Source organism: Podarcis raffonei, chromosome 1 (genome assembly GCF_027172205.1).
Source record: "Podarcis raffonei isolate rPodRaf1 chromosome 1, rPodRaf1.pri, whole genome shotgun sequence".
Taxonomy (NCBI): Eukaryota; Metazoa; Chordata; class Lepidosauria; order Squamata; family Lacertidae; genus Podarcis; species Podarcis raffonei.
The window spans coordinates 78404167-78422473 of NC_070602.1; the positions used below are offsets into that span (position 1 = coordinate 78404167).

General features: G+C 42.7%; 1 protein-coding gene across 7 annotated transcripts in view; it reads right to left on the reverse strand.

The window, feature by feature from the left end:
• LOC128417303 (SITS-binding protein-like) overlaps positions 1–18307 on the reverse strand; it is a 42962-nt gene that overhangs the window by 11132 nt on the left and 13523 nt on the right. For all 7 annotated transcript variants that reach the window (XM_053395765.1, XM_053395797.1, XM_053395791.1 and 4 more), the window contains 7 exons: positions 16458–16629; positions 14543–14750; positions 13448–13598; positions 11680–11877; positions 9921–10189; positions 8733–8869; positions 629–750 (listed from right to left, as the gene is read on the reverse strand). In XM_053395765.1, the coding sequence (XP_053251740.1) occupies positions 629–750; positions 8733–8869; positions 9921–10189; positions 11680–11877; positions 13448–13598; positions 14543–14750; positions 16458–16629 (1257 nt within the window). The remainder of the gene's footprint in view (positions 1–628; positions 751–8732; positions 8870–9920; positions 10190–11679; positions 11878–13447; positions 13599–14542; positions 14751–16457; positions 16630–18307) is intronic.

The following is an 18307-nucleotide window of genomic DNA, read 5'->3' on the forward strand; positions in this document are numbered from 1 at the left end:
CACCAGATTCTTTTGCTAACGAACAACACAGAGGCAAATTTCTCTCCCCCTCCCTTTCTCCATAACACCCACCCACACCCCATGTGCAAAACTGAAGCTCACAGCCAGCCCTACCTTTGGGCAAAGTGAAGCAGCTTCCCTAGGCAGCAGATGTTGGGTGGAGAGGCAGCAATTACAGCCACCTTGCTGCTCCTCCTAAGCCCCTATGTTAAAGGACAGAGCTATATATGCTATATGGCATGTCCTGGCCCCCATAAGCTAACTTGCTATCTCAGGTGTGGCAGAGGACCCTGTCCTACCACCAGTGTTAGATTAAGATTCAACTGCTGGTCCAGTTAGCTTCTGTATGTGAAATGGACCATCTTGTCCTTCACCTCAGGCAGCAAAATGCCTTGGGCCAGTCCTGGATGAGAGTACTGATGATGTGTCAAGGAAGATGGAAGTGATGATTTCAGAGAAGACATACAGAGTATACTGTTTAATCCACCTTAAACTTTGGTGGTGGTGAATCATCCAAAATGAGACATTGTGGAGATAAAAAATATTAGTAAGAACTGAGGGAGAGAATTCAGAAACCAAGAGAGCAGAATATTATCATTAGCATACCAGTGGTAGTTGATATACCTACCCAGTCATCACAACAGACCCACGGTGGAGTACGGAAAGACATCACAGGAAGGAAAGTCACAATCTGCAGCCATCTAATATATAGCTCTTCATCGATCAGAAATTCATTTGCAAGACTTCCTCCTGCACAGCACAAACAAATAAAAATGGTTGGGCAATAGGAAAACTGTTATAAATATTTAGAATTCAACTTTAATCTTTGATCCAGTAATTTAGGAATGACCAGGTTATATTAATGATAAACCCTGAGATTTGTAACAAGGCTTCTGTGTGCTCTTGCATAATCAAGGTGCTATTAAAACACTGCCCAGTCCCCACCAGGCCTCATGTATCTCAGCTTCTCCTGCACTGCACCGGGTCTTCTGGCAGTGGCATCTGCTGTGTCCACTGCAGAATGCCAACTCTGCCTGTAGTGAAACTTCCCTGGATAGCTTTAAGGGGAGGGCCATTGCAACAGACTTCAGTTGTGCTATTGCTGAATTATTATTATTATTATTATTATTATTATTATTATTATTAATATCCAACAAAATATTAAAATACAATAGCTTCATCCCAGGGCTCTTCCAGACAGCCAGTTAATTGAGCATTCATCCTGATACAGGTGCGCAAAATCTGCATGAATGTTTTACAACACTGTTATTTATTGAGACTTCATGCTGCTTTATTTGTGTGCAAGTTACATGCCACAATCACTTTTCTTATCACGAAAATTCCAGGGGGGTTGGAAGCAGGTTTGCTGCACAAGAGCACCACTTTAATTGCACAATCTAAATTTGCTGGTTTACAGCTAGGGGGTCATTATATCTTGGTCTATCCAGCTCAAGGTTGTCTTCATTGTCCAGCAGCAGCAGTCTGGGGTCTTGGAAAGGAACATTCCCATTTCTACCTGGTCTTCCTCCATACAAAGCAGATGGCCTACCATTGAGCTATGGCCATTCCCCACAAAAGAGTGACAGCTTAGAAGTGGCTTCTGTCTCCTATTTGCTGGTACAGGAGCCAATGAGATCCAAAGGGAGAAAGAAGAGGCTAGAAAAGCCAGCGTTGTTCAAAAAGACACATGCCAGATGCTTAAACAGTCTCGACAGCTCAAAGCAAATGGAACTGAAGAATGGCCTGATCCAACTCACATTTTGGCATTGCTGGCATTCTGGAAACACAAGTTGTAGGAAGAATTTCAAAAGCAGTGGGAAAGTGGGGTGGTGGGGGGACGGGGACGGGGACACTGAGTATATTGAGATTTCACAGAGAAACAACATTTCTGACCATCTGACTCGTAACGCAAAACAATGTAATTGGCTTGGTGTACATTATGAAGGATTCAAGCTGAGATGTGAAACAAATGGGGGGGGGCAGTTTCCAGCTAGGAAGGAACAGTACATAGTATAAATAGTGGGTAATCTAGATAATCTGTTAAAAGAAAGAACATCTTTCATCTCTCTTTCTGGCGCGTGCTTTGCATTCGTTGCTTTAGCAGCTTGACTGCTGGCGTATTATAACATCAACAGTCAGCAGCCTGGAATGGACACAGCAGGTAAAATACATAATATTGTACTAAAGACCCTGAAAAGAAAACGTTCCCTACTCCTGTGTATCTCATTTATTCCTGGTAACTGCTAAAGTCACATCAGTGCAAGTGACTGGGTTTGGGGGGCTCTTAGGGGCCGTTCCAACCTACCACAAAAAACCAGGGGAAAACCCCATGTCTATGACATTATAACTAAGGACCACAGGGGCATCTTGAAACACATTAACTATGCAGAAGTAGCCAACCAGGCCTTTGGCTGATTAACATCTTATTTCCCTTTTAAATGGGTTTGTGGGAGGAGGAGGGGTGGGGTTCATTGGTTTGTGTTTCTTGTTCTTGTTTTTATCATGTATTTTGTGTTTTTATATTGCGTTTTATGTTGTGAACCACCCTGAGATCTACAGATGAAGGGCAGTATACAAATTTAATAAATCATTATAATGCCTTCCAGATGTTGTTGGACTACAACTTCCTCCTTCCCTGACCATTGGCCATGCTGGCTGAGGCTGATGGGAGGATGGAGCCAGAAGCATATTGGGAACACCTCATTGGATACCCTGACCTAAAATTTCATGCAAGAAAGTTAATTTGTTGTCCAGCTGCATAGTTTCTTTATCAAAGTAGAAAAGTGTCAGGCCCCCACATACATAAATTTAAATCTTTTTATGATCTGCAGAGACATGACTTCTTAATCCAACATGAAAGAAACACCTTCTAGGTAGAAATGTAGTGAAGGGACACTTATAGACTGAAAAGTCTTGGGAAGCCTTGTGCCAAAACAGTTCTGCCCCATCCCCACCCACAGAAGGTAGATGCTGAAGAGTACACCCATACAGCTTGTTTGCCAAATGGGAAGAATGAACTATAACCTTGAAACATAAACCCATCTATATTAGCAGGTTGCAGACACTATCTTAAAATCCATACATATCCAGAAAGATAAAGCAATTCCACAGATGCTACCAATATCACTTGCAATAGGAAATATTGTGTCCTGTCATCGCACGCAGGGTTATGTAGCGTTTTAATACATCCAAAATACTTCGCCATGTAATGCGACATGACACCGCTTCATCTAGCTTCATAAATCCTGAAGGGGTTGGAAATCCTAACACAGGTTTCCTCCACCAGGGCAGAAAACTGAAATAAGGAAAGCATGCTGCAAAGGGGAGCAGGCAGATTTCCTGGTGAAATTCTAGGTGCTGGCTAGTGGGCGAAAGGGTGAGGGTCAAGAGAGGATTCTTATTAAAAATATTGCCTCAGGCTTAAAGAGCCCAATTCCTTCAGAAAAGGGAATTGCTTTCCAAAACAGAATATTTCGTTCTGAAACAGTCTCACATTTTATCAAAAATGACAGCTCACTGTGAGAACAAGGAGTACATGAGCTCCCTCTTTTCAGCACAAAAAGCGGGATGTACTACAGGGTTCCATTGGTTCAAGTCTATTGTTAAAAAAAACTATTAATATTTTTATATCTCTTGCCACAAAATTTTACCTTCTCTTCTAAGAGACATAGATATTGTTATGGGTATGTACACGTGTGTGTGTGTGTGTGTGTGTGTGTGTGTGTGTATATATACACAAAGCAACAGATAGGATTTTTAAGGCATCACACAGCACTTCAGAAAGTGCTGGCTCCCAGAGGAATGCAGTTAGATGCAATACCAGAAGGATGATATTCAACTAAAAAATGTGGGAGTTCAATTACTTCCACTTGTGCAACAGGACTTCTGTCCCATGCTATCCCAAAACCAGCTCCAGAGGGTTGGGGGAACCCCCATAACAGATTTAGGAGCCACATGGGGTGGGGGAAAGTCCAACTGTGTAACGGAAGTCCTGCTTGCTAAAATACAAGCCTAATATCATACATTTATTACAGTAACCAATAACACAGAGATATTAAAGTTTTAAAGCAAATGTTTTCACTTCTGGCTTCTTCAGTATACTGTACCTCCCCCAAAAGCCACTGTGTCTGGGCTTTACAGGACTGCAGTATGAAGGAAGAATTGCCCCCAAATGGGAGCCCTGTACAAATGGTGCAAAATTCCTCCACCTAATTTCAGGGAATTCGCCTCTCTCACTACAGTCCCTTATGGCACAGCCCTCAATGCTTGTTAGGCCTCATCAACTTTCTGAAGGGTACAGGTGGAAGAGGGGAAGAGAAAGATTGGTTGTCCAAGCTACCTTCCCATTTGTCAGTTGCATCCCCTGATTTTTTACAAATGGACCGCTCTGGAAACTTTGTTCTCATTACACAGTTTCCCCCCAGGTATGCATAACTCTGAATGCTGAATCCAGATCTTTACATTGCAGTCTGAAATGAAGAAATTTAAACCTGCTGCATGTAGTTCAGTACATCAACGTCAACATAAACGAGAACTTTAAAAGGTTTTAAGGGTGTTTGGCTGTGTGCAGGACTGAATCAGGGACCTTTTGCATGCCAAGCATGCGCTCAATCGCTGAGCTATGGGGCCAATGTGATCCATGCTACAAATCAGTTGCAGTCCAAAAGCCCCTGGGCTTTTGCTAACCAGATGAATGAAGCTGGGATGCCATTACTTCTATTTCTAAACACTTTTAAAAACAACAACAACAACACCCTCTAATTTCGGCAGAACTGAATGTATATGCAATTCTTGCTTAATTTTTTTAATGCTTAAGAAATGTGCTGGCCAATTCTTGTCAACAGAAAATCAATTAAATCTAATGGTGCACCAAACAGAACTTCAGGCACTGATGTCCCTCAAGTTCTGCTTGGTGTAGCCTTCATGAACATAGTTGATTAGGCGTGCAGATTATATGCATTCATCTCCCCTGCAGGAGCACAGAAAGCTGCCTAATGGTCCATCTAGCACAGTATTATTTAGAGAGGCAGTAGCCAACATAGTGTCTTCCAGATGTTGTTAGACTCCAACTCTCATCAGCCCTGACCACTGGCCTTGCTCTTTGGGGCTGATGGGAGTTGCAGCCTGACATCTGGATGGCAGCTGATCAAGACTCTGCACTGACCAGCAACTTCTCTCCAGTGTGTGAGGCAATGGGTCTTTTGCAGCCCTTCCCAGAAATGCCAGGGATTGAATCTGGGGCATCATAACACACAGCATATGGGCTCTGCCCTGTCAGTATATGGAAACATCACAGCTGCAGACAGCCAGATTGTTGACATCACATGATGCGCCTATCTGTGAGAAAGAAGAATTTCCCCGGACGTTCACAGGCTGGATAAGTCTTTGTGAAGAGTGTAATTTGAAACCTTCCGACTGCGCATGTTCAGGAAGTTTGTCAGACTTGCTAGAAGAACTGAACTGAAAGGACGTGTTTTTCTGAAGTGCTGTAATGTCAGAAATAAACATCATGTAAATAGATTTCTGACCACTTTTCTTTCCCCTGCGGAAGCAGGAGGAGGGGTGTGTGCATTTTTACCCACTCTTGGGAAAATGTCGCCTATCAATATCTCCCTGGTCTGTCCGGGAAGTCAGCCAGAGGAGGTTACCAGTAAGCAAGCTCCGAGGACAGTGAGAGGGGCCAGCCTCTGTGGAGGGGGCTTGCAAAGCGACAAGTGGTAGCAGAGGATGGCTGCCACAACAAGTGATTGCCCGGTGGACGGCTGAGCACCAGGTGGGAGACGTGGGTTTTTTTGCTGATAAGCAACGAGATCCACGTACCTCTGCGATGCTGATTTATGGCTGGATGCTGAACGCGAATTGAAAACTTCTTCAGTTCACTGAGAAAAAAGCTCCTGTTTTGGATAAAACAGAGCGGAGAGCAGCCACATACTTCACATTCCAGAGCTGATAAGAGCTGCCGTTGCTTGGAGACGGAATCGTGAGTACTTTTTGAGCTAAATTTATGAGCTGGTTAGCTTAAAGAGCAAAGAGGGAAAAAAGAAGCTTCAAAAGCGAAAGCAAGGCTGGGTTTTTTCAGCGACGCTTGTTGTAAACAAACTGTTGGAAAGGGACTTTCCAAGCAAAGAGCTGTTGGATTGCAGCGAAGGCTTATTGTTTACAGATTCTCGGAAAGGAAAATTCCAGGCAGCTGGGCTGACTACCAGGTGCATAGCAGCTAATAAACAGGATATAGACTTTTGGATTTTCCAGCTTGTAGCTGAAGCTGCAGCTTGGGATAAAGATGGCTCTGTTCTCTCAGAAACTGAATAGCCAAAACTGGCTAGAATGGTCATTTGCAATGGAATTCTTGCTGGTGGGAGAGCAATTATGGGACTTAATCCAAACCCCACAGCCTGTTGCTGTACAAGCACAGGGGAAGAAGGCTGCAGTTCAAAGTGAATTGAAGCAGCGTGTGATCAGAATTTTGGCGGAAAATGTGGACGCTTATCTTGAGCCAGTCCTAAAGGGTGCAGAAGAACCAAGGGTCGCTTGGGAGTCACTCCGCAAAGCTTGTGAAGCTGGGGTGGGAAGCAAGGACCGAGAGTTGGTTGCGCCAAGATGAAGCTGGCCAAATTCTTGAGAGCTCATCGAAAGCTGGGAGGAGCTTTGAGCCACAACAAGGAAGTGAAGGAACTGTTGCTGCTGTTGCTGTTGATGATCCTGTTGCTGCTGCAATGGCTGTTGCTGATGGGGGGAGTGAAGCTCGGGAATCAAGCACCCCCACTACAATTGCTACAGAGGAGAAAGCTGTAGCTCAGAACGCTGTTCGTCAGGAGACACCACGTCAGGAGAAAGGAGCTAGAGGGAGCTCTGTAAAGCCTGAGGCCTCAAACAAAGGTCGTACCCAGTCCCAGGCAAAACCATATATGGCTTTGATGTCCCTAAAAGCCACATCATCCGTGGAGAACGCATTTATTGTAGACACAGGATGCACACAACACATGGCATCACACCGAGAACTGATTTCTACGTTTGAGAAGCAACACTTCACTGTGAAACTGGCCAATGGTCAAGAAATGGAAGCGACCGGGATCGGAACTGTGTATCTAGAAAGCCTGAACTTGACTATAAACAATGTTTATTTTGTTCCAGATTTAAAGTACAATCTGTTGAGTGTATCTCAAATAACTAAGAAGAAACTGGTGTTATCCTATGATGAGGAAAGCTGCAAAATCTACAAAGATGGAGAGCTGTAACTTTCTGCCAGAGAGAAAGATGGACTGTATCTGTTGACTTTTGATAAAAATGATTATAAAATGTGCACAGCATGTGAATCTAAAATGCTTTCTCTTGCAGGTATCTCGAAAGAAGACACGAGAGGAAAGGCAACAAAGATTAACAGTGTTTTTCAGCGAGTGTATGCTGATGTGATTGGTCCTCTAGCACCATCTAGAGGCAATGCAAAGTACTATCTTGTATTTGTTGATCATTTTTCTCAATATGTATGGATATACATTTTGCAGAATCCCAGAGAAACCTTAGAAAGGTTTAAGGAGTTTTGTGATAAGGTTAAGAATATTCATTATGCTAATATTGATTTTCTTTTCACAGATGAGAAGCCAATTTTTCTTTCACAGGATTTTCAGGATTTCCTTGAGAAGCAAGGGATAGAGCACAAGGTTGCTGTTTCAGAGGCTGCATGGAACAAAACTGTCTGTGTAAAAGTGAACAAGGAGTTGCAAAATGGCATGAAGGCACAATTGCTGAGTTCACATTTGCCACATGAGTTTTGGGCTGAATCTTTATCTTGTTTTTGTTACACTTGGGTGAGAAAGGTTTCAAAAGGCATGGAATGTTCTCCTTTTGAGAGGCTATTCAAAAGAAAACCTTCTTAGCGCATTTTAAGGTTTTTGGATCTCAAATCAGAACTGAAACTCCAGATGGGATGAAGAATGCCAGAGGCATTTTTGTGGGTTATGAAAAGGGTCTCTACAGAGTAATTTTGTCTGAATCTGGTCAGGTGATTCTCGCAAAATTTCTAGAGAGTGCTCCTGGACAGGAGAGAGCAATTTTTCACACATTTCCCACTACTGATGACAATTCAGATGATGAATTTGATTATTCTGATTATAGTGGTACTGAAAGTGACACAGAAAGCTCAGAGAGTTCTGTTGACACAGTGATTGAGAAAGGTTCACACACAAAAGCTAGATCTTCACAGGTTAAGGATGAACCACTGTTTACTATTGGAACTGGTTCTCCAAAAAGTCCTGAGACTGAACCAGTCAGCAAAGAGGATCAGCACCTCATACGCAGGTCTGAGAGAATCACAAAGGGCGTACCACCCAAGAGGTATTTGCTAGTTCAGCTGTTGCATGTATTACTATTGTTGACAACAAAAGCCAGGTTAAGGATATGTCTAAGTCAGAGACAAAGACACAACAGGGAGTTGCTAAGCATAACACAACGTTCTCTAACCAAGGTAATGCAGAAGCACTCATTCCTTGGAAAACAGACAACCAGAGAGTTACATTGGTGAAACCAGTGGCGGGTAGTTCCAAGGGTGGAACTGAAACAACAGGGGATTGTTATATGTATATATGTATATACAGTGAGAGGGGCCAGCCTCTGTGGAGGGGGCTTGCAAACCGACAATGAGATGTGGCCTTTTCTCTTAGGGGCATCTTCAGCCCTTCTATAAAACGGATTCTAAGAAGAAGCAGGAGAAGTTGACCTTAAAATAACGTTACCTATTGCATCCGGAATAAAAAAGTTATAACCAAGAAGACTGTAATGAAGCACCGATGGAATAATCCCTTTCAAGCCAGCGTAGCTCCAGTCGGACTGGCGGGGGTTCATTTGGAGAAAGAGTGGCAGGTGGCTGGCTCTAGAAGCAGCAGAAACAGACCAGGAGTCAAACTGGAAACATTGAAAGGCACAGTAATCATTCAGCCTTCCCCAGACTTGACGCCCTCTAGATGTTGTTGAATCACAACTCCCATAACCCCTGACTTAGCCATGATGGTTGGAGCCGCTGGGAGCTGTTGTTCAACATCACCTGGAGAGCACCAGGTTGAGGGAGGCCAACTTAAGGCACAGGTGCAGCATTGCATCAAAGTCATAGACAGTTCTAAGGACGCATTGTCACATAGCAGCTGGTGGCTTGGCTTCATGCTAGGGTTGCCATATTTTGAAGAGCAAAAAAGAGGACACTTCTGTCAACTTCTACTTTTAACTACAGGTAAAAAAAAAGGTAAAGGATCCTTGGATGGTTAAGTCCAGTCAAAGGTGACTATGGGGTTGCGGCACTCACCTCTCACTTTCAGGCCGAGAGAGCTGGCATTTGTCCACAGACAGCTTTTTGGGCCATGTAGCCAGCATGACTAAACCGCTTCTGGCGCAACAGGAGAGTAAATGCCACTTACCTTCACACCACACCAGTACCTAATTGTCTATTTGCACTGGCATGCTTTCCAACAGCTAGGTTGGCAGGAGGTGGGACAGAGTGAAGGGAGCTCACCCTGTTGCGCGGATTCGAACCACTGACCTTCTGATCGACAAGCCCAAGAGGCTCAGTGGTTTAGACCACAGCAACTCTCATTTTACACACCCATGAAAAACAAGACGTGCCCTGGAAAAAGAGGACATATGGCAACCCAGTTCATGCAAGCTGAAGCCACTTTTCTGGAAAGGAAGAGCCCATACTGAATGCACATCCATGCCTCTGTTCATTAGCACACACTATCCCTCCACGACTCTCCTTCAGATTACAGCAGCACCAGCAGCACATGACAAGGACAGAGAAAGGGGTGGAAGGGGGATGTGAGATTTCCCCTAAAATAAACTTTTAACGAAATAAAAAGAAGGGGCAGGGGATGGTGCACACTGATAGGATGCCCTCAGAAACGGACAGTTTGGAGAGTTATCCTGAGACAAACCTCGTGCCGGCGCTAATTATTGACGTGTTTCCCAATGCAGCTGCCATTGAGGCTAAAATGTGAATGTACTTATCCCCTCCAAGTTCTGTGGGAGGTGGGATTGCTTGCTCCATAAACCAATTGCCTTCGCCACTTTCGAAAACCAAATACTCTGCTCCCAGTCGCTGCCTCAAGAGGCTCACTTGGTCCATGTACCAGAGCACTGCAGCCCAGCTGGTCACATTTAGCTGAGCAGAAAACTGCCCTTTCCATCTGGTGAGCAGCGGCACCTGCAATAGGAAACAGCCATCAGAAGAGAACAGCAGAAGCATAAAGGGCTAGGCTGACTTCCTGGTTCACCTCATGTGCAGGTAACCAATGTGGGGCCCCCCAGAAGATAATGGGCTCCAACTCCCATCGGCCTCAGACAGCACAGCCAATGGTCAGGCATGATAGCAGTTACTAGATACATGATAGCAATATCTAGAAGCTACCATATTGGATGGTCCCTGCCTAAACTAATAGCTGGCAGCGCCAGATTAAGGGGTGTGCAGGGACCATTTGTGAGCACTTGGTTTCAAGGTTATGCTCTCTGAATGGCAGTACTCCTTGCCTCAAATTCTGAGCAGAATCATATGAACACAGCATAGAATATTTTATAGCTAATGCGCATTTTCAAAACAAAGGCATCACTCTGTATTTATGTGTATCATGGGCACTGAGACAATTTTATTAGGCAATAGATTTATTTTTATTTTTTAAAAAAATGATAGCCTGCTATATTACATTGCTTAATAAATCATGGCCTGAAATATATTTCTTTTGCAGACACCATTGAAGATACAGTATAGCTATAATTTCCTGAAATTGGTTATAGGCCCAAGAATCATTATTTAGGTACAGCTTGATTATTGATTACAAGGGCCTTACTAGACATGATGTGGGAAATCAATGATTAGGTATCCTGCCATGATTTTACTTTCCTAAAAGTCGCTGTAAGCGACCCAACACTCACACACCCAGTTTAGACTGAGGTTACGGCATGGAGATAAAGGTTTCCCCTCTATATAGCTTCCTTTCTATGACTGTATTGCATATTTTTGCCTCTGCAGCTTAGGGAAGGTGATTTGCATCGAGGCTTCGGTACGAGGCTTCCTACCATGTCAGGGCTCCATCCAAACAGGGGTCGTGGTAGCTGCTACCAGGAGAAGAAAAATGCTAATTGGCAGTGCTTGCAAAGGCACAGGGCAATGCAAGTGCAAACACTTAACTTGTTTTCAGCTCCTGCAGACTCCTGTGCCTCGGTCCATTAGTGTGATTTCAAACTGCCCAGGCAAAATAAAGCACGTCACCTGACATCACTGTGATGCCAACTGAATGACAAGTGGGCAGTCCCATCTACTTGTCAGAATGGCCAGCAGGGAGCAGGGTGAGGGACCTAGACATCCAATCCACAGGCTGGAAACAGCTCCTCAACCCTGGTATAGAGTTATAGAATAGGAAGGTACCATGAGGGTCACCTAGTCCAGACCCCTGCAATGCAGGAATCTTTTGCCCATTGTGGAGCTCGGACCCACAACCTTGCAATTAAGAGTCTCACGTACTACCAACTGGGGGGATCCAATCACGCATCTCCGACATAACATGTGCTTTGGCTCATTAACGTCTGCTAATGTATGTTGAGCAAGCCGAGAAAGCCTTATACCTACTGGTTCCTTCCAGGCTAGGAACCTCTAGAGGTAATTGGTCAAGTGCAAGAGGTGATATTAGGGACTTGTACCGAGTAGTCACCAGATTCAGAGTGGCGGCTCAGCCAAAAGTCTTCTTTGCCTTCTTGTAGAGACATCTGAAAAAGTTGGGAGTTGATGCTTGCAAAAGGGGACACAGTTATGGAAAGCTTTAGATGTTTTGTAAGTGAGGAGTCCATGGCAAGCCTATGCAACCCTTTTCGTCTCAGCACAGGTAAAAACGTGTGTTCCTGAAAGAAGGGAGAATAGTGTGCACCATTAGACAAGGATTTTGTCATAGGACCAGGGACTATAATGTTTGGAAGGTAAGACTAAACAGCAAAACACACTCTGCTATTTATTTAACAGGGTCTCCAGATGACATCTCCAAGAAATCTTACCCTACTTCTGTTTAATACTTCAGCACAAAAAAACAGAAGTGCAGGAAGTAGTGTGTGTGTGTGTGTGTGTGTGTGTGTGTGTGTGTTTAAAAAGGCACTGCACCACACAGGGTTTGGCACAATTTGAAAAAGCTCTTCAGTCCTGCTGCTGGTAACAGCTATAAAGGCTCTTAAAGCAGTAATTAAAGTCAAAGTGGCTTAGATGGAGCTTCCACTCACAAGATTCACATAGCCTTGGCTTGAACAATGCTGCAGTATTCCAGTGAATGGTTTGGAATGTAGAAGATAAGGGTTTATGGACCTAGTTAGCTGCTAGATGGAATGCCAATAGGAGCTCCACTAGCTTAAGCCTTAATAAGTCAAGTTCACCAGTTGTTATCTAAACAGTCAGATTAAATAGGAGATAGACTCAAATAGGAGATAGTCCAATAACATTTATATGGTGGTAATGGGAATCTATTAAGGAATCAGTCTCAACTAGGGATGGACAAAAATATTATTTGGTCTGCAAGCGAACTGACCTAATACACACTTACCAAGCTAAAATACCAATCAGAACATAGCTGCCCTTCAGATTTTGCACTTCTCTGAATTTTGCAATATAGTTATCAGTTTAATAAATGAATAAAAATGATGTTTTAGGGGGAAATGTTTAGATAAAACATGTATTCAAATACATATTTTGTGGTAAAACATGTACCTAAGTATATACAGTATTTAAATATTAATTTATGTGAATAAATGTATATGAAATTGACTTGGATCACAAATAGGCTGATTTGCTCATCTACCCGCAATTCCCAATTTCATTGGGGTTCAATCTAACAGAGGGATATGGATGAGAATTTGGGGTTCAATCTAACAGAGGGATATGGATGAGAAGTTTTGTGAGAATTAAGACAAGTATAATAATTTTTTTGTAATTTAAAAAAAACACTTTGAGGTTTTATTATAATCAAATCGAGATACACACACACACACACACACACACACACACACACACACACAATGGCCCAGATCCCAGTTGAAATGTGCACCCACAAAACCCACCTGTATTTGTGGGTTTGCATCTATAAAATTGCCTCCCATGCTTAGACATATTGGACTACTGGTGCACGTGTGTGTGTGTACAACTGTGTGCCAAGTAGCTGTGCAAAACCCCTGTTGAAAAACTGGACTCTGTATTTTATTTGTCTGGTGATATCAAACACCAAATCCAGCTGTCATCAAAGTCTGTGAAAACACTCCTGTACATGGAAAATGGGAGTTTGCTGGCTAAGGTTTTGAAAAGTGATACTTTAGCTATAACAATTTAATGCAGAATGCTGGGAAAGATATATATTTGAGGAATTAACAGGGTGGGTGAAAATGCTGCCCTCTAGCTCTGCAGCTTGCCCGTGACCTGCAAAGATGCACATACCGTATTACCAAGTAGCACTGTGGAAAGTTCACTGAGAGCGATTAGCCCCTCCCCGAGGTGATGCCTTTGCAGTCTGTTGAAGAAATATCTTAATCCTCGCTCCACCTTGGCAGCAGAATCTGCTGCTCTGTAATAGCTCCAGACAGGCAACCTGTATTGGTGTAGTTAAAGAAAGAAGCCTTGCTTTAGCTTAACACCTATTTATTATCTAGCCCACAGGTTTTTCAAGATGAGAAGGAAGTCACAAAACTAAAATAGCTGGGTTAAACCAGCATATCTAGTATATGCCTGCAGATTTTTAAAAAGGGAGGGGACTCATGTTGGCAGAAAACTATGTTCCTGTCTAATAGGATATGCAAATTCCACACTTGTTTCCATTTCTCAGGTTCATAAGGTAAAGGTAAGGGACCCCTGACAGTTAAGTCCAGTCACAAATGACTCTGGTAGTTGCGGCGCTCATCTCGCTTTACTGGCCGAGGGAGCCGGTGTTTGTCCGCAGACAGTTTTTCCGGGTCATGTGGCCAGCATGACTAAGCCGCTTCTGGCGAACCAGAGCAGCACACGGAAACGCCGTTTACCTTCCCGCCAGAGCGGTACCTATTAATCTACTTGCACTTTGACGTGCTTTCGAACTGCTAGGTTGGCAGGAGCTGGGACTGAGCAACGGGAGCTCACCCTGTCGTAGGGATTTGAACCATCAACCTTCCGATCAGCAAGCCCTAAGCTCAGTGGTTTAGACCACAGCGCTACCCGAATCCCTTCTCAGTTTCATAGTATAATATTAATCAGGACTGGCCCTACTGCAACATACTCTATGTGCAGCTACCTTTGAAGGTGACTCATAAACTGCAATTAATTCAGAATGCGGCTGCTAGACTGGTGACTGGGAGCAGCTGCCTCAACCATATAACACTGGACCTAAAAGTGGGTTATATATATAAAAGGAATAACAAAACCAACTACTGCTATTTTACAGTCTGCCTTTTTGGATTTCTGTTATACACCTTTGCATGTACCCATACCCTTAAGATATTGCCACCCTATAGCTGGTGGGGTGCTTAATGTCAGACCACACTTTTCTGATATCTTTCTTACCTTAGTATGTCAGTATCTGGCAGCTTCCGCTGATGTCCTGAAAGCTGGCTTCCCACTTCCTGATGGGCAGACGTGATGTTTTGACTGACACACACTGTGTACTGCAGGGATGCCATGTTGACGCCAAGGGTACTCTCAAGGCAAAAATGTTTGTTCCTCTCTACTGAGAGGAAGATGGGTATGTCTGAGGCAATCATCACTGTCACTCCTTTAGAGATAACAAACACACAAATGTATAAAAAAGAAATTAGACAGGACTGTGCTTTACTTTGTCATGCATTTGATGAAATTCCAGTATAATTTTTTAATCCAGTGTGAGAAATCAGAACTCACTCACTTCCATTTCTGTGCAGGTGATGACAAAAGGGCATAAGCCTACATATACTTCTCTGCCTGCATCCAAGGGTGCACATTTCTCTGTGCCATCCTAATTGTCCTAGAAAATTGACACTAGCTGTTGTCATTCTAGCAAATTTGCTTATTTAAGGAATAAAACAGGGACTCCACGTGGCTCTGCTTTTTGTTGTTGTCAAAGGCACATAAGCCTTGTAGAGACTGCGAGTTATATTGCTCATGGCTGAGATCGTAAACATTCTGTTGTTTACTTATTGCATAGTATGTCTAATAACTATAATTAGGTATCAAAATCTCGTAACTGATTGAATACCATCAATGTAATTAGATTTTTTTCTTCTTTTAATCATGGACTTGTGAAGCATCTCCAAACTGAACACAGCCCGGCCTTCCAAAGTTGTTGATCCTGATAGAGAATCCTCCTCATAGGGTGATACTAAGCCCAGAGATGTGGTCTATCCTCCTTTAGGAAGAGTCATTCCCTGTCCTTCTAAAATGCAACACGGCAAAGAGACACAGAAGCTCCCAGACTCTATACCAAAGGTAAACACTGTGGTGCCCTCCAGATATTGCTGGAGTATTAACTAGCAACATTTCTGACCTTTGGCCATGCTAGCTAGGGCTGTTGGGAGCTGGAATCCAACAACATCTGGAGGGCACTATGTTAGCAATCCCTGCTCTGTACACTAGTGGCAACAACATGTCTTCTGAAATTCTGCCATGCTATTAATGTCACACGTCAATAAGTTACTGTGAGCTATGGTGCAGAAGGGAAATTGACTAGCAATTTTGCCTGGCCAGTGTAGACATTTTAGACAAATTAGAATACAAACCAGTTCAAATTTTATGTGCCTGGGGCTAATGTACTAGGATTTAATGCACTGGTAGAAAGGGAATGGGATGGAGGGAGGGCATATCCTTCCTCGTACATCTTCGCTTTTCTTTTTTGTTAGGTTAATTTTTGTTTTTGTTTTTTAAGGAAGGCAAATTTGAGCTGTTCCTCAGAAAGAAAAGAAAGTAAGAGGAATTCTCACATCAAAAGCTAATATTCGAAACCATTGCTGCACAATGCACTAGTAAGTTGGTCGTGTACACATTGCAAAAAAGAGGAACTGTGTCAACAAAAAAGAGGGCATGGGATTGCATAAAACTTGCATATGCTACTTTATATATGTATAATCTCACTGTAATGAGAAAGAATGTGGCCAGGTGACCTGTGTTGGTGGACAGCTTGAAGACTCCTGCTCACTCTTCCTTCTTATGGTTCTTTAAAACTGGATTTGGATCAGACAGCCATTCAAACAGAGGACTGTCCTCTGTAAAGTAGAGTCCATGGCCATCCAACTATTAAGGTATGATACATCACTCTCTGTTCACTGTATCAGTGAGGCAGGTACTTGATGTAGCTAGCCACCTTTCTTGGAGAGGATACAACCCTAGTTACCTTCTTAATTTTTCACTCAGTTGGACTGTATTAAAAAGAAAAGAAAAGACTAAAGCCATAGAAAAGCTATTTACAGTCAACAATGTTGGGAAATCAAGCGAGGAAGGCAACTCTTACCAGTTGATCCCAAAAAATATCTTTCTAAGACAGAGCCATAAGCAGCTGGGGTTTTGGCGAGGTTGCTGATAATGAATGGCTGGGACTTGATGCTCACATTGTTCAGAGGCCAATGCTGGCTGCTGACACTTGCTCCTCCATACCAGGAAATATTTACCATGGAAAAGCAGTCCTGGAAAGCAAAATATTACAGAATAACTAATGTATAATTTTGAAGAATAGCCTTGGTTAAATGTATAAAATATGCAAGGGTACATATTTGTGCCCATATGACCTGTCCTTGCTCCAACCTTATTCACCCAGCTGTGGGGTTATTTTTACTCAAATATTCAGGTTGCCCCAGACCCTTTTAAAAGCATTTACTTCCACTGAACAAATGAGATCAGCAAGTTTTACTTCCCATGTGATTGCATAATCACTGGCTAGTAGCACAAGGCCTCTTAGATGAAAGCCCAGACACATTTCAAAAAGGATTTTGGAGTTTTTGAAGGCATCAGGGTTAACATTTATGTTGTCTCCTTTACACAGTTATGGTTGATCAGCCACTAATGAGGGGAAGATTTCTAGTCATATTTCTCAAACTGTTCTGTACCAATTGTCTATCATTGTGCCAGAAATGCCTCTCCAGTGTCTGGTTTTGTTGCGTCTTGACGCTTGTAATAAGTGGTTCATTAATTCTTTATTATGTAAATCCAGATTGTTGTCTTGAAATATATTTAATAAAGCTAATTCTGGTTTGGCTTTCCCATTTTATAACCAAAACTGGATGTCGGTTCCCCCCTGCCTTCCCTGAGTAGAGGGAAAGGAGCATAACTGATTATACCATGCACACTTGTGCTACGACTGCTTCCGATAAACAGGTTTGTCAGATGTGGAGAATGTTCCAAAAAGTCTGTTTGATCATGATGACAGCAGGATAAAAGAAACCTGCCTGTTGTGTAGACCAAAAGCAAGTTGCCTTTATTGTATCACTTAGAACTCTCCTAAAAAACAATTGCATGTTTCCAGTCTGACTCTCTACCTCTTCCTTACTTAGTCTTTGATATGCATCTGAATGTTGCTCCCTGGGCATTCTCAGCCCCCTAATGCAATCAGTGCAAGAGTTTCTCTGTATCATTGTACAACTGAGAAGTCTTTTGTTGCATATGCTTAGTCTTTATGGGACCATGATAACACAAAGCTATGGCAAGGTCCTTTCAATTCAATCTATGAATCTCTGTAAAAGGCTTGGCTTCATTTTTGAGACTTTGATTAGGGTACTCCTATGATTGCTAAGCCTTTTGAAAGTCTGCAGAAATTCTAGCGTGAACCAGAATGCCTAATTGAGGTCAAAGAATTTGACCCAGTGTGAGCCTCATGCTTAAAACTGAGTGGTTTAATTAGAGCTGTTTATGCTAACTGGGCTCTTCCTCCCCAAGATCCTGAACTAAAAATTGTATTTTACATAGAAAACATGACTGCACAGATTTTGAATTTCTTTCAGGTGCTGCTAGCATACCAGTACACTAAAACAAACAAGGCATATGCTGTGCATTGAGAGCAAAAATAGGTCAGATAGTCAAAGCAAGCAGATCACCCACTAATTTAAAAAGCTGTTCATTCAAGATAGTTGGTTTGCATTTCCTATGTCTTTAATTCCAAAATAAAATATCAGTTGGCTGGAATGTACATTCTGTCTGTTTGTATTTTAAATGTATCTTTATTTTTTAAAAAAAAAATTATTTAAAGGCATTCCTGCATTAGCATTGCCAATGAGGGTGCATTCCTGATTCAAGAGAGTTATTTACAACACTCAAGAAAATACCCCTACTTCCAACCAAGTATGTCAGCTTAGTATCACATTCTTTTGA